Source organism: Talpa occidentalis, unplaced genomic scaffold (genome assembly GCF_014898055.3).
Source record: "Talpa occidentalis isolate TD23 unplaced genomic scaffold, MPIMG_talOcc4v2.1 talOcc4.3, whole genome shotgun sequence".
Classification (NCBI taxonomy): domain Eukaryota; kingdom Metazoa; phylum Chordata; class Mammalia; order Eulipotyphla; family Talpidae; genus Talpa; species Talpa occidentalis.
The window spans coordinates 31458703-31474796 of record NW_023603184.1 but is presented as its reverse complement, the minus strand read 5'-3'; the positions used below and the strand labels follow the sequence as shown (position 1 = coordinate 31474796).

At 35.1% G+C, this 16094-nt stretch overlaps 1 protein-coding gene across 1 annotated transcript in view; it reads left to right on the top strand.

The window, feature by feature from the left end:
• Positions 1 to 16094, top strand: part of SOX6 (SRY-box transcription factor 6) — a 349859-nt gene that overhangs the window by 142185 nt on the left and 191580 nt on the right. The window contains exons 5-6 of the mRNA XM_054699396.1: positions 4972 to 5144; positions 7880 to 7948. Coding sequence (XP_054555371.1) covers positions 4972 to 5144; positions 7880 to 7948 — 242 coding nt within the window. The remainder of the gene's footprint in view (positions 1 to 4971; positions 5145 to 7879; positions 7949 to 16094) is intronic.

The following is a 16094-nucleotide window of genomic DNA, read 5'->3' as shown; positions in this document are numbered from 1 at the left end:
AGGAGGATAAAATACAGAATCACGGCACTCTTCTCTTCCAGCGTCCCTGGCTGCCTGTAAATTGCTGTGAATGGGGCTGTGGGCTGACAGGCTCTATTAAGACAAACTGCCTTTCTCATCGGAGAGATAAAATAAATCAGGTGTTTAGTCAAATTAAAATACTTCAGCTGGAGCAGGCCCTGGGGAGCACTGATCCACCTGACTAATCTGAGAGAAACTCAAGACAGATGTGGTTTGGGGATAAAGACGACCCCATGGAAAAAAAAAAAACAAAAACTGCTACACTGTTTGGAGTTGGAGAATGGAGTTTACAGTGGAGAGTGTCAGGAACACACTGTGTATGATATGGGATAAAAGCAGACACATCGATGTAGTGAAGCCGTGTACGGAAGCTGTTTTTGCTGGTTCCTTTTTTGCGGTTTGTGAAACTACCTCTGTTTCTGTGTGGGAGAAAGTATTTTCTGGCAAGAGAATCATTTTAGAGGATCATTTAAAGATAGCCTGAAGAATGTGAAACAGAGGATGTTTGGCAGCTACTGATGACCTCTGCTGGCCTGGACAGATCCTGAGGATCTGATCTACTTTTTCGCCAAGTTGATTTGATCAATCCTCAAAGCATAACTTAAGACAGAATTTTCTATAGAGAGTTAAGTAACCTCAAAAGAGCAAACTGTATGGTATTTTGCCTTCTTTAACATAGCCTGACATTATTTAGGCTGCCCCACTATGTCCCATAAAATTTCAACAACTCTGGCAGTTGTAGTTCCTTTGCCAATACAAATTTTCATGTTCAATTAAACTGGTATTGTTTGAGGTGAAATAACTCATGTTCAGGGCCTCCCTGGTGGCGCAAAGGGTTATGTCGCAATCTATGAAGCTATCTGTAGCCACTAGAAGCACAAGTTCGATCCCTGGCCAGGCGGCCAGGGAACAACCAACATGGCGCAGCAGACCTCTCCTGACTCGCCTGCTGCTCCCCTCAGCAGTGTACTTCGGTCAATCTGCCTGTTCTGCTCCCCACTCTGTCTCTCTTAAATCCTCTTACCCCCCACATTTCTGGCCTGTACCCCAGCTCTTGTATGCATAAATAAATCTTTTTAAAGAAAAGAGTAACTTGTGTTCAGATGTTGGTTGGTCAATGTGATCAGAGCTAGTGTTATTTTTATTAGAGCATCATAAGCATTTGCTGTTAATTAAAACAGAAAAATCCAATCCCATCAGTTTTAAATATCTGGTTTTAAACCATTATGTATGAGCAAATACACTAGTATAGTGCAGATAATAACCCCCCCCATACATGAACACATGACTAAACATTTCAAAAACATAAACTAGAGTATGGTCTATATTAGTTGAATTTTCTTTAATTTGACCTCCTAGACTAATGTCACATTACTAATAGAAATATGTGTATATAATATGTGTATGTTATATATGTGTAGTTTCCTATTCAAGAGACTAATTCCTCAAGGTTCTAATAGAAATTATATATGTTTGTGTATGTACATATAAGTCCATGTATACTTATATATGCATATATAAAGCATTTATATCCATATATAAATTTTTCATTAAGAGAAATTTTTAATTTGTTATACTGCTATATTTCATTCAAACCACATTTGTTTTCCCACCCATATCTATTCCATATATATATATATATATATGTGTGTGTTCCTCAAATTTAAGAGAAATATAGTAGCAGCCTTCTTATGAGTATCTAAATCCTCAGTTTAAAAATACTGATCTCTGACTCGTCTTCTTCCTCAGTCCAGTGAAAAACTTACTTAGATGTCAATTAAGTTTAACAATTAAGCGAATTGAATGTCATGCTGATTTTCAAAAAGATTCTGCTAAATGTCATTCTGTAATTCAGATATACTTATCCTTGTCTATTAGCATTGTAGTCACAAATGCATTTGTAGACCTCTTGGCTTCATCTTGAACAGAAGAAGCTAAGGAGTCATTTATATCCTAAGCTTCTCTGTTTCCTATTTAAAGGATTTTACATATTGAAGATAGCCGAAAAGACATTGTTTAACCTGAGAAAAAATTTTCTGGTCTTTACTAGTGAATCTAAATTTTATTTTATTTTTTTTAATTTATGATTATTTTTGAGTCAATTTTCTTTCTTTTTCTTTTTAAAAGATTTATTTATTTATGCATATAGGAACTGGGACACAGGCCAGAGATGGGGTGGTGGGGGGGTGAGAGGATTCACCAGAGACAGAGTGGGGAACAGAACAGGCAGACTGACTGAAACACACTGCTGAGGGGAGCAGCTGGCAAGATAGGAGAGGTCTACTTCGCCATGTGGGTTGCTCCCTGGCCAGCCGGGGATCGAACTCGTGCTGCAGAGGCTGCAGACTGCTTCACAGTATGGTGCTTAACCCCTTGTGCCACCAGGGAGGCTCATGAATCTAAATTTTAGATCCAATTCTTGTATGAGTCTTTGCCCAAAATTTCTTGATTGCTCTTCTTTTTACCAAAGCATTATGATACAGTAGTAACTTCCCTAGTATCCAATAAACTTTCTCTTAACTCACCATATATAGATAGGTATAACAAGAAAATTACATAGTGATCATATTGCACAAAATACATGTAGTAAAAAGTGCACACATTCTCTTTATTTAACCTTATAACTTTCCAAACTATTTTCCATACTGCAGCCAGAACGACAACATCATCAGTTGATGAAAATGCTTTAGTCTTTTTGAAATATTCTTAGACTAAATATGAAGTTCATCAAGCATGGTCTGTAAGGAACTAAATGTTGTGACCTTTTTCTGCCTCTCTGGCCTCCTCTGGTATTTTGCTGCCATTAATTTTCCTTGCTTAAGTTTTAGTACCTTCTTTTAGCTTCTGGAAAACACTGAAGCACTCCTACTCCCACCTTTACCAGGTCTTTGAGGAAGTTTTTTCCTCCTCAAAAACTGCTTGACCATCCTCTAACTCTTTTGCCTAGTTAACTCATATTTATCTTCCTGCTAATCCGTTACTTTTTCTGGCACATGTTCCCTAAACTTGGCCTCCCAAACATGGCTAAACTTCCCCTAAATCCTATATAATTATAATTTACATTTATTTGTGTGATGGTTTGAATATGGTGTCTCCCTTCTTTGGACTACAAATTGCATGAGAAGAGGGAAGTGTGTCTGCTTTTTCTTGACATGGTATCCTTAATTCTTGACAAAGTATCTGATACCTGGTTTCCATTTGGGAAATAGTTTTTTATTAATAATGCATAAAATGAGTAACTACTTAAATTTCATACTTGTGTTTTCTCATACCTGTCTATATTAACATACACATTGAGCTTGTCGTGCCTTTGAAAAGATTTTATGATCCCCTCTGGAAACCTGCTTTTATATTTTAATATTTTTGGATCAAGAAATTCTTCCTTTTACCAAATTGAAAATACTATTGCTGAAATAAAAATAACTCATTAAGAAAATAATTGATTCCAATGGTTAGAACAGTTGATCACTATCCTTGATATAGTACAGTGTTCTCATCAGTGGAATACATTTGTTAATATCTTACTACTTTATTTTTCTTTGAATTTTGATTTTAGGCCATCTTTTAGCTCACTGATTCTTTAGGAATATGGGAGTACTGATAGTTAATTCTTTCAGAATTTGATTTGACATTAAGAATTCCTAAATGTGCTAGCTTTTCTTCTGACAATAGTTTTTCCTTCTGGGAATCACCTTCTAGAAAGTGCTGGACATAATCTCTGAAGGTTTTCTTTCTCCATGGGCCATGCAGAAAATAGGGCCACTCTTAATTTAAATATGTTTTAGTTTCTCAGGTTGTCCTAGTGCTTTCTTAGCAGGAATGGTGCTGGTGGTGTGTGTGTGTGGGGGGGTTCATTACGAGATTGGCGTCTCCTCTTCCACATGCACAAAAATTGGCAATCTTTGTCCCCTTTGACAGCTGGTGGCATCTTTCTGAAAAGCTTTCAAATCATAGATCATTTCTTCATAATGAAACCTGTGTAGTTCAAATACAGTGGGTTGAAACTCTTATCTTATGCTGCAGTAAAATGCTCTAATTTAGATTCACAAAAGGATTCTGTACCCTTTACTTAGGAGAGCTGTGCAATTTACCCATAAAAAGACTGTTCAGCACCATTAGTGCATACCATAAGTGTTCAGCAACATCATATTCATTAAACACCACATCCTTATGCATAACCTTTTCAACCTCAAATGTGTTTTTTCCCTTTGAAGAATGACAAATGACAAAGGGGTGAGGGAGTCCTCTAAGCAACGTTGTTGCCTTTAAGGATGAACTTGGAACTTCAGCTTGATCTCCTCATAGGAAAAATAACAGCTTGAATCCTTTCTTACCTGAGGCAGCGCAGCTTTATTTTCTCTTTAGAATTTGTCCCATGGCCAAGAGAGTGACCCCTGACTTCTGAACTTTGGAGACAGATCTTTGTACAATGGAAAAATTGGATTAGGGCAATGATCAGAAAATTCCTTAAATAACATTTATTAAGCACCTATTCTTTCTTAGATTCTATGTTAGTCACTAAGTGTAGAAGTGGTTCTAGAATATTAATACAATGCACAGGTTCTAATCTTTGTTATTAAATATCATAAATTTTCAAACTTGACCAGGTAGTTGTGGCTTGGAATAGAAAGGGGAGTGTGGTGAAAGGGAAAGAATGAGGTAGGTTGTTCTGCTTTTTGTTGTCGATTTTTCGAAGAGTGGGAGGAAAGAGTGAGTGAGAATTTCATCAGTGACGATATTTTTTCTTGGCAGGGGCAATGACTAAGCCTAACATTTATTCCACCGCTCTAACAACTGTGGTGTTCCTGGACTCACAGTGACCTTTATTGTCCTAAATCTTTAAATGTCTTAGGGTGGTCCTTTTCTGAATCTACCCACCACCCTAACCTTTCCCCAATTCACTTAGACTTTTCGCAAACTTGTGAGATATCTTCTTGCTTTCATTTTTAGGTACACCTGAGAGTCTGGCAGAAAAAGAACGACAGCTCTCCACCATGATTACCCAGCTGATCAGTTTACGGGAGCAGCTCTTGGCAGCGCACGATGAACAGAAAAAACTGGCAGCCTCACAAATTGAGAAACAACGGCAGCAAATGGACCTTGCTCGCCAACAGCAAGAACAGGTGAGCCCTGCAAAAGGAGCTGACTAACTGGAAATGTGGAATGTGCCAAGCTCAGAGAGTAATCACATTGATTGGTTTATTTGTCATAAGCATGCCTAAAAGACAAAGAAGAAGAAGAAATGAAGAAGGAAGAATCCTCTGGAAATCTAGGGTCTTCAAGAATGCTGAGGGTTTGTGTGAAGACAGAGGAAGGCATCATAGCAACTGAGCATAACTGAAGTGATTACACTGTTTTAGGACAGTGATTAGTCACTCAGGGATTCTTATTCACATAGATATCACATGTATTCCCAACATACCTTAACCCCGAGTCAGTAGTTTTTCTCTGAGCCTTCTGCTTCTCATCCAGAAGAAGAGGTCCTGATCTAGAAAACTTTGAAGACTTTTCAGCTCACTGACCTAATCTTCACTTTAAAGCTAGGGTAATCATATATATCAGTTTCCCCAGAATTGCCCCAGTTAATACCTGTTTTCTAGGAAAATGAGTAATAATACCCCCCTTCCATTTGCAAAAGTTGTCCTGGTTTGGGTGAGAAATTTTATGTTACTCTATAGCATAGAGAAATTATTGAAAACAAATTAGCACAAGACTTCTATAAGAATTTGACTTCACTGATTTAGAAGTGACAAGGAAGAAGGAAAACAGGAAAGTTTAAATATATAACTTTTAAAAAATAAATCACTTTCCCAAATGTTTTTCCTGTCTCATAAGAGTACATTAATCTAGCAACAATGTTCCCATAGAGTAGCCCCTGATGCTTTAGATCAGACAGAGCCAAATTAATGTGCAGTTTTTAGGAATCTGACATTATTACTGGAATTATCTTTTCAGTTAAATGTATTTTATAGGGGTATATAGAGCAATATATGCTCTGTTGATTTTAATGAGTTGTGACGTCTGGTATTTTATATGCTTGAATATTTGCCCACATGTAGGAATATGGACTCAGCCCCTAATGGAAAATAACATAAAGGAACACTGTAAAAAATCAGAAGTTAGAATGTCATTTAGCCATCCAGAGATGACACAGTAATTAACTATTGACACTTGTGAATAAGCTAGCACAAATTAATCTTGACACATTTGCAGACGAGTGATATCTTACAGTGAACACTTTGTAATTATATTTCAAAATGAAAATTAAATGACACTTAAAACTAGGTTGTCATGCTCAATGAAGCGAGCATGTAGCTCAACCGATTGGCAAATAAAATTCAGAATTTGAGCCACATGGTGCTTATGTACCATACTTCACAGTGTCAAACCCATGCGTCTAGAGTAGATGATAGTAATTGCACTGTGGTGTTTTGGAAGCATTTCTATGTGGCACTTTATCATTTAGGAGGGACCATCAATATTGGCTGCCTAGTGGTATTTCACTGGTTTGCTAGGAGGAAATAAATATTCAGGGGACCCAGCATCTATACCTAGAGCTGCAGAGTGAGCTGTCCGTTTCTGATTTGAATGGTGACAAGCAGGGTGGATCTTTCCAACCTGATTAAATACTCTTTCCATTTTGCTTATAAAGCTTTGGGGAGGAGTGGTCTCATTTCTCAAGCAGTAGCCTATGTTAGGGGCAGCTTTATCATGACTTCCAGTAGGAGCTAGTCATCACTGCCATTTCGTCCTCTTCTGCTGAATGAAATGTGATGTGAGTGCTTTCCTCTGCTCCAAGCTAACACATCACAAAGATTCAGGAAGTATACATCTGATGCGCACTCATTTCCACTTCCAAAATCCCCTATTCTAGAATACTGGCTTTTGAAAATAGAAGAGATAGGGAGGGGGAAAAAACCCTAACTCTTGACCATAGGGTTCCACTAAACTAACTCCTTCCCACTGGACACTTTTCTCTCTGGCTTCCTAAGTTTCTGGAAAGTGTGTTCTTACTAAGGGGCATCCCCCCGGGGCTTCAAGCTCCAGCAGCACATTTTTCCAGGCAATAAGTAGCCCAATGCCTAACTCTTGCTTTATAGTAAACACCATTATTCTAGAGAAGTTGTTTGCTCCCCTGAGGGGCAGATTCAGTCCTCAGTAGCACTTGCATGAAGTGGTTAATATTCCTTTTTATAGACTAGACAGCATGTGAAGATGTTGAATTGATTGTTGAATGAAGCAAAGGAATATAAAACTTGCATGTAGATCCTGTAAATTAATACATTACTCTCAAAAGGCTAAATGGATAACTATTCAATTTTGTTTGTTTTAAAAAATGCTTTGTACATGATGTATGACAGCAACAAAAAAGCTAAAGATTTTTTTACATTTGCTGTGTGGGTTGTTTTTTTCTTTGGCATTTCTTTGACAATATTTGTGTTGTCAGTTCTGAAAATATTTACATCAAAAAATGTTTCACCAAAGTCTTTGCTTACAGATTTTACTTTTCATATCCAATTTAAGTTTTTGAAAAAAATGTAGCCTGTTATTCTGTTTTTAGTCTTCAAGGATTAATTTTGAAATTTTCATTCATTCAAAAATGACCAATACAGGTGTAGATGAACTGCTCACAAATGTAACACTATATAGAGCTTTAACTTATAAAGTTTTGGGGGGTAAGTGGAGAGATGGCACCTATTTAAGCTTTTTCCTTTTCTCGCATTCTGCCTCTCTCATTTTATGGGACTCTTACATAGAAGTGTAATAAAGTATTCTTGTAATGCCAAGAGAGATACCTGAGATAATCACAAAGGTGTAAGCATTTCATTTTAACTTAATGAAACTTTATTTCTGATAGATTGCAAGACAACAGCAGCAACTTCTGCAACAGCAGCACAAAATTAATCTCCTGCAGCAACAGATCCAGGTCAGTGTATTTTATTACTCTCGTCTGATTATACGTAAATACTTTCCTCCTTGAAAATGGAATTTAAAATGCTGCAAATGTACCCCTCTCTTATAAACAGCACCAATAGGGTTGTTATTCAAGGATGTTACACACAATTGTGTAAGTGGATATAAGAAATAGATTTCTTTTCTGATGTGATACGTAAGCAGAATAAACCTTATCTATTATTTCCTCCTGTCATTTGTCTGACATAACCTAGGGAAACTTAATGGTTTCCAAGGTAACACACATATGGCTATTTTTATTGTCAAAAGCCACTGTCTGTTTTGTATTTTACCATCTAATAGTACATGAGGAGAAGCCTCTTTTTATTTACTTTGTGGGACAAGCCGATTGGGCCAGCTATGAGAAGAATCTTATGACTTGGTAAAAGGCTGATACAATTACTTTGTCCTTTAACAAATTTTTACTGCATTTCTACTGGGTGCTCAGGAAAATAAAGATTAATGAATAACTGTCTGTCTTCAAGAAGCGTGTAGTATAGAAAGGAAGAAAACTTATTCCTCAATAATTGTACCACAGTTTAGAAATACCCCTTTTTATTGTGGCAGGGTAATATAATACATAGATCATAATTACAATGGCCTAGAAAGGAATCCTTTCTGTTATTCCATCTAGATGCTTAATGGTTTATTTAACGAACAACTTGAGATGAGTAAGGGAAGTGGTCTTCAGTTTTTAAGTAGTCCCTGTTTTTGAACAGGAACATATATGTGTGACTTTTCAGAAGCCAGAGGAATAAGATTCCAGAGTTATATGTTCCCCCACAATAGACTCTGGTTTCTCTTGGTTGCTTTATTTTTTTTTTAACTTCTGGCATCTGTGATTTGCTGTAGTTGAGGCAGTTCAATCTGAATTTTAAAAATTCACCCACAAAGTTGTAACATATTCTAATTGTCTACCTCATTGATGAAAAACAGTGATTTTTAACTTAGATCCTTGCTTCATTTGGTAATTATTCTGAGTGTTCCAGTAGTAGTCAGTGCATTTAAAACATCAATTTGGTACCTGAAGAAGTATCTGTACTTAATATTTTGTCCAGCTACCTTTACTAGGAGGTTTTAAGCAGTGATAATTGTTTTGTTTTCTTTTGGTTTTTCAGTTCTGATTCTATAGTCCATACTCAAGTCTATATATTTCAGAATAAAGAGTTCAAATTAGAAGAGTTGGAACATCTCTGGCATTTTTGACACTCAGCCTTTATAGTTAAATCTTGGAATAATTTCTCATCCTCTTATCTCTTTCATGACTCATGTTGAAATCCTCATGTAATTGTCCATGTGTTCCTTTGCTCTGCCTTTAGAATTTTCAGTGTGTCTCCTGCTAAAGTCACGATTTTTAACCTGTGACTTCCTACATTTTTTTCTCTAGATCCTTCTCTAAAAACTCTAGTTGTTAAATAACTTAATCCTGTGGTTCTGTCTGTTTCTCTTACTTGTAAATCAGGAATGAAGACGTTCCTTAAGGCATTTTCATATCAGTTACTTTTAAATGTTTTTACTACTTTATTACTCACTACTATATTTATATCGAATATATTTCACTTAGTTGCCCAATGTTATTTGTACTAACTGACTGTCTTAATTGATGTTTGTCTGTGGTTCTGTGGATTTAAGATGAACAGCAACCAATTTAGTTCAGAGTATTGTTATGAAATATTACTAGTAGTTATTGACTACATATAATTTTATAGTCATAACTTGACTACAAGAAATTGATGTCTTTTTCAGGAAGCTATAGAACTTGATGTTAAAATATTATATTCATTTTGAGACGATAAGGAGATTGTCTTACAAGTTTTCTAATACGAGTTTAATTTCTTTAGAAATTATATTTCTCATTGTTTAGATTTTTTTTAAATGGAAGTTAATCAGCACTTGATCTCAGCAGCATAAATTATAAAAGGTCATAGTGAAACTCAAAGAGTTAGACTTTCATTCATTTTAGAAATATGGGATTCTTTGTAATAAGAATTTATATTTCAAAAAATAAAAGGAAGCAATAACCTGTATTTACAGTTCATTCTGTCCTGAGCTACTGCATTATTACATATCTTGTCAGCATTTATCTTATCAGTATGAGACCATTCAAAGAATTTTTCAAATACTGAAATACACTTACTCCTTACACAAAACATTTATCTTTGGCACTTACCTAGCAGTTATTTGATACTCAGACTTTTAGTTTTGTTTTGGTAGGGGAATGATTTAACTCTTTTCAAATATGGCTTTTGACAAGCCATACATATGGCTTTTGACAAGCCATACACAGTGATTATTGTTGGCCTAATTTTAATATAGTTTTGAGCAAAATATAAAATTTCAGATGTGCTTCACAAAGATTTTTGTCATTAAGATTCATTCCTCCTTTTGAAAACAAAATAGAATAAAGTGTCAAATAGAACGATGAATACAAAATGTAACGTCTGTTCAGAAAGCAAGTGAATACACAATTTCAGAAAATTTGACCTTTTTTCTTCATTTAAATTTTGAATTTTTTTCTTTTTTTTAATATAGAACCTACTAGCTAACATGGTCAGCAAAATGAAGCCATGAAGACACTTATCAGGGGGTTATATTCAAGACAGTACTTTACTTCTAGTTCAGAATGCTTACTTTTGAGTTAGTGCCTTTGTTTTATAATTTCAAGCTGTAATAGAAAGAAAGGAAAGCATCCACATTCTTGCAATAACCACACACAAACAAATCTGGGCCTATTATAGTGGAAGCTAATGAAACCTGAATGGCTTGCACAGATTGAAAAGTAGAATTTTCATTAGAGATAGGAAAAGGCATGACCAAAATAGTATTGTAGAATCTCCATGCTTATTTGTAATCTATCATAATTTTTACATGCAGTTAATATATCATTTATGTTGTTCTTCCTTAAATATATTTTTAGATGATTTTGTATTCCTAAAACCTAACTAAACTTTTAAAGAGATAGTTTTAAAAATATGTTGTATTGAAAAAGGAAAATGGAATGATTTTGCAAGCTGTTTTTATATTTCCGGTCAATTTTTTGTCAGTTAAAAAATGAGATAATAACTTTAAATGATTATTAAAATACTTTAATATTAACAGATCTTGTAGGCAGCTATTTGTTCAGAGAATTCAAATCCCTCTGTGCTTTGGGGAGAATGGTGATTCTTCTAATTTGCGATATATAAAGTAATTCCCCCAATATGGAGCCCATAAAAAGTTAGATATTTTTGATAGTTCCAGGACTGAAATAGCACATTTCTTACCAATTCTGTGGAAAACAAAATTAATAAATCACAGAGTATGGGTCTTTGCAGTTGGGAATATTGATTCTTATGCTATAATTATTACAAAGGACAGACATCTGCTTCAGCAATTTCATCCTCTTTCTCCCACCCCCACTTGACAGTGTCTCAGTTGATCTTTTGAAGTATTTTATTTGTAAATTATGTTAATTGGTAAACAAAATTCACTTTTAATGCATCAGACGTATCAAAACATGTTTGAAGTATTTTGATCAACTAAAATATAAATCTACTTTAAGCAAAATAAAAAATTTGTTATAAATCCTGATTTTCTTGATCCACTCATGTATTTATTCACCTAATATTTGTCTGTATTATAGTTCTTGAGTCTAGAAAAAACATTTTTTTTTAATTTTTTTTATTATTTAAATTTTATTTTTATATTCCCCTTACAATTACAACCCCCTTATTTTGACCCCAAGCACTCCTTTCCCCACCCCCCACCCTCCAAAGAGTGTCTCTGGTTCATAGTTTGTTGATTTTGATATTTTCTTTCTTATAGTTATTCTTTTTCCTGGTCCCTTATTTAAGTTTTCTAGATTCTTGCTATGAGTGAGACCATCGGTATTTTTCTTTTTCTTTCTGGCTTATTTCACTGAGCATGATCCCTTCCAGCTCCATCCATGTTGCTGCAAATTGCGTGTGTTTATCTTTTTTGAATGCTGAGTAATATTCCATGGTGTATATGTACCACATCTTCTTGATCCAGTCATCCATTTTTGGGCATTTGGGTTGTTTCCAAAGCTTAGCTATTGTAAACAGTGCTGCTATAAACATAGGGGTGCAGGTGCTCTTTGGAATTGATGTTTCTGTGTCCTTTGGGTAAATACCTAGGAGTGGAATTGCTGGATCATATGGAAGCCCTATGTTTAGTAGGTCCAGAGATCTCCACACAGCTCTCCGTAGTGGTTGGACCAGTTTGCACTCCCACCAACAGTGCAGGAGAGTTCCTTTTTCTCCACAACCTTGCCAACATTTGTTGTTGCTAGTTTTAGAAAAGACATTCTTCATGGATACAACATACCTCCCTTTGTTTTGATAGCAAGTCAACAGGAATACTTTTAACATTGGCATTTTGTTGCTAGACTTAATCTCAGCAAGATAATTCAGCTCATTAAAATATTTTCATGATAAATGTACTTTTCCAGGCATGACTGGTGCTATCCAGTTATTCATATCTCTTAAGACTCCAATTTTAGAATTATTCAATCAACTTATACTGGGTGCTATATGGCAGTGTCCTCACCTCACATCACTGTCCAGACAACAATTTCTTAAAAATAGAAGAGAATCTAAGCTTTTTAGCATAAAAAACAAACAAACAAAAAAGAAAACCAGACTGACTGGTTGGGATTTTTTTGGCGTTTAGCTTCCTGGGCCAGGGAAATGATTTACTCAATTAATTTAGATACACCTTCTTGTGTATAATTATGAAACTTGAAATTCTTAGCTTTTTGATCATCTTCACAATTGTAAAACTTTATGATTAATATGCACTGTTCGTTACCCTTTATCATTTAATATATATATTAGATGTACAGATTCAATCTGTGAAAGGCCTAAGCTAAATGCCATTGGTGCTGCATTGCAGATATGCTTTCTTATGCTTTCTTATGCTTTGTCTTTTAAATGCTGTAACACATGCTATTTATTTACTTTACCAAAACCAGTGTTTGTCTCTTCATTGAAGCTTCACTCTCTTCTTAAGATTAAATGAATATTTTTCAGTGATTTCTCTCTTCTGATTATAATGTATCCCTGTATGTTATTTGTGTGCTATATTCCTGAGTGTCATTAAATGTGTGTTCTTTTGCTGTCTGGAAACCAGAAGACAGTGTTACCACTATAAGCAAGGAGATAACTGTTTTGAAACATTAAGCAGAATCTCACCTTTTAAAAAGATAAGCCTTGCTTTTTGTTTCCTTCAATATGATTAACTACAGGCATTTCAGGTATCTGCTGAGCAGAATAAGGACTACCTTTTTATGTGAAGTAGTTGTCTAAAAATCAGAAATAATTACTTTATACATTAGCCTTCCTGGCCTGCATGACCTGGTTAATTAATTTTTTGCTAGGATAATAATAATAGATATATATTTGAAGATATGCTTCATCATTAAGTATCTAATTGACCTCTAATTTTAAGAGTTGGACCTTCCATTTATTGTCTTTTGGAAATGGCTAGAGCAGCTAACAAAAAGACTGAGGAAAGAAAGAAGTCTTCCACTAACTTCCTCTGTCTTATATTGGACATATCTCTTTGTTAATTGTATTTAGCATTGATAAACAAAAAGAATTTCAGTGCCCCTGTTTTGACTCTAGTGAATAGTTCTTTGTGTGTGTGTGTTATTGATCAGGAAACAGATCTCCTTCCAACAACTGCTGTACAGGACCAAAAGAACCCATTGAAAGTAATTTGATACTTCTGTTGGCACTGTACATTTATCTGATATTCTTGCAGTAAAATGAGGATTATAAACAAAGCATAGAACTCTAGGATTAGCTCCCAGCTTCAGCAAACCCTTAAAATATTTTGTAATTCTATCTTCCATCATGAATTGGTCAGGAAAAGCAGATGACTGTCCTCTCTCAGTTTCCCTGCTGTATGCTGTTTTTAATTGCCCAAAGGCAGGTTGTTGTGATCTTCTTTGGAAGTTTAAAACCAAGATAAAAATGCAAATCTAATTATTTCTTTTATGTAACCTAATTAACATTTTAAGTGATGATAGATGCTCTATAGCCTGCTTCAAACATTTTAATATGAAGTTTCTGAATTATAAAGAATAGGTAAAGCTGAACAACAAGGATTTTAATAACTGAAACTATAAATTCTTATTGTGAATTAGAAATTGTATTAATCACACTAGACGGTTTAAGTTGGAGTGGATCTAAAAGATGTGATACCTGACCAGATCCCATGAGCTATGCAATGGATTTATCATCAGTTTGCTACCTGTGTTTTACATGTGATCATATAGCAAAGAACATAATTAATAGGCCATAAACTCGTGGTGAATCTTAATGCTTTTCAGGCACTTGCCTTCAGTTTTCTCAAAATCCCTCTAGCTTACCCTCCCTTCTCTACCTTATCTATTTTTGCTTATCTCTCAGACTCTACTCCCCATCTCTGTCTAACTAGTGATACTAAAAACTTAGGGAAACCGAAATCTCAGCTTCTTTCTGGCATTGATGAAAGTGGGAGACTGTCTTACTTCTTCAGATGGAGGAATACATGGAACAGAGTGGGAAAATGATCCAGATGGTGTCAGCATGTTACATTACACAACATCAAATTAACCCCCCAGAGAAAAGGCATCTCTTTTCTGATTTCCTTGATCCCTCTGATTCCTTTGGAGGCAGTAGTCTTTAGCTAGAATTTATAACATACAAAACAAAAATTTTATTTGTATGGTTATCTTTTGTTTATAAATGATTTTAGTTTTTGATTTGCGGAAGAAATAAGAAATTGCCTTTACTTAAAGAAAAAAAAAGAATTTAAATGAGAACCTTAAGCATGTAATATGTGGATTCTTGGGTATGGCAAAAATTATGAAGGTAGTTCTTTAATGATAAAATTTTGGGAAATTCTTAAAAGATCACTAAACTCTATGGTTTCAAATAGACCACCCTACCTCCATGTACACAGAATGTTATTTATTTTTTTCAGAGAAAGAAAAAAATTACTGAGGAGAAAGGGGAGGGAAATAAAGTGGGACTCTCAGGCCAGTGGAACTAGGCCAGGGAGGGGCAAGGTTGCCCTACAGAGAATGTTAAACCTGAAAACATCACCTAGAGGTCCTCACAGTTCTCATTCAGTAGTTGGGGCACAGTTTGTAGCTATTCCTATTCAACAGCACCATAGTGGTTTATCATTAAACTGTACTTAAAAATAACTCTGAGTTTATGTTTTGTTCTAGTTTCTTTGGAATAATAATGCCTTTTTTCTATGAAGTAAAGGTGATGATAGATGATATCTTCTTTATTTCACTGTTTTCTGGTAGTTTCACTTGGTAGCATAAAAATGCTTCCAAATATATGTAACTTGTCTCCACATTTTTCTTTGGAATCTCTGCAACTCTTACTCTTGTCCAAATCCTTTACTTTACACCAGGAAATCAAGCGCACAGATCACAAACCTGTCTAAGCTTAAAATGTTAAATATTGTCAGAACCAGAGTGGAGCTCTGTATAGTCTTTCATAGTCTAGTATTGTTTTCCAACATTCCAGGTTGTGTCTTAATTTGTCCTTTTCATGACTTGAGTAAATCTTTAGTCTCCTAGTGTGTAAAATGTGGACAATAGTACCTAACATCTAAAATCTTATTACATTCTCTTTATATGTAAATGGGAAAAAATTGGCATTAGAATCAATTTCTATTCCAGAGTCAATATGTATCCTCCTGTGACTGTGGGAGTATACCCACATAGAGAGAGATAAAAAGAGCATAACTGTAATTTTTTTTTGTAGTAAGTATGAAGTATATTCATGACTGTGTGACTCCTTTGATACTTATATATAAACTTAATTATATTACTTTCAGGGATTTTGAACTGATATGTCTCTATGTTAAGGATCAATGATCTTTAATGGTGATACCCTTTTTTATAGCTACTATCTCCAGTTGACAAGAAGTGATCAGTGAGTGAGAGCATTTGTTGCCAGTGGTTCTCAATCTTGGCTGTATTTCATAATCACTTAGAAGCCTAAGAAAATACTGATACCTGGGTTTCATCCCAGACATTCTGATTTAACTGGTCTTGGGTAAAGTTCCAGATGGGAACTGTTAAAAGCTCACTCAAAGATTCTTGAGGATAATCC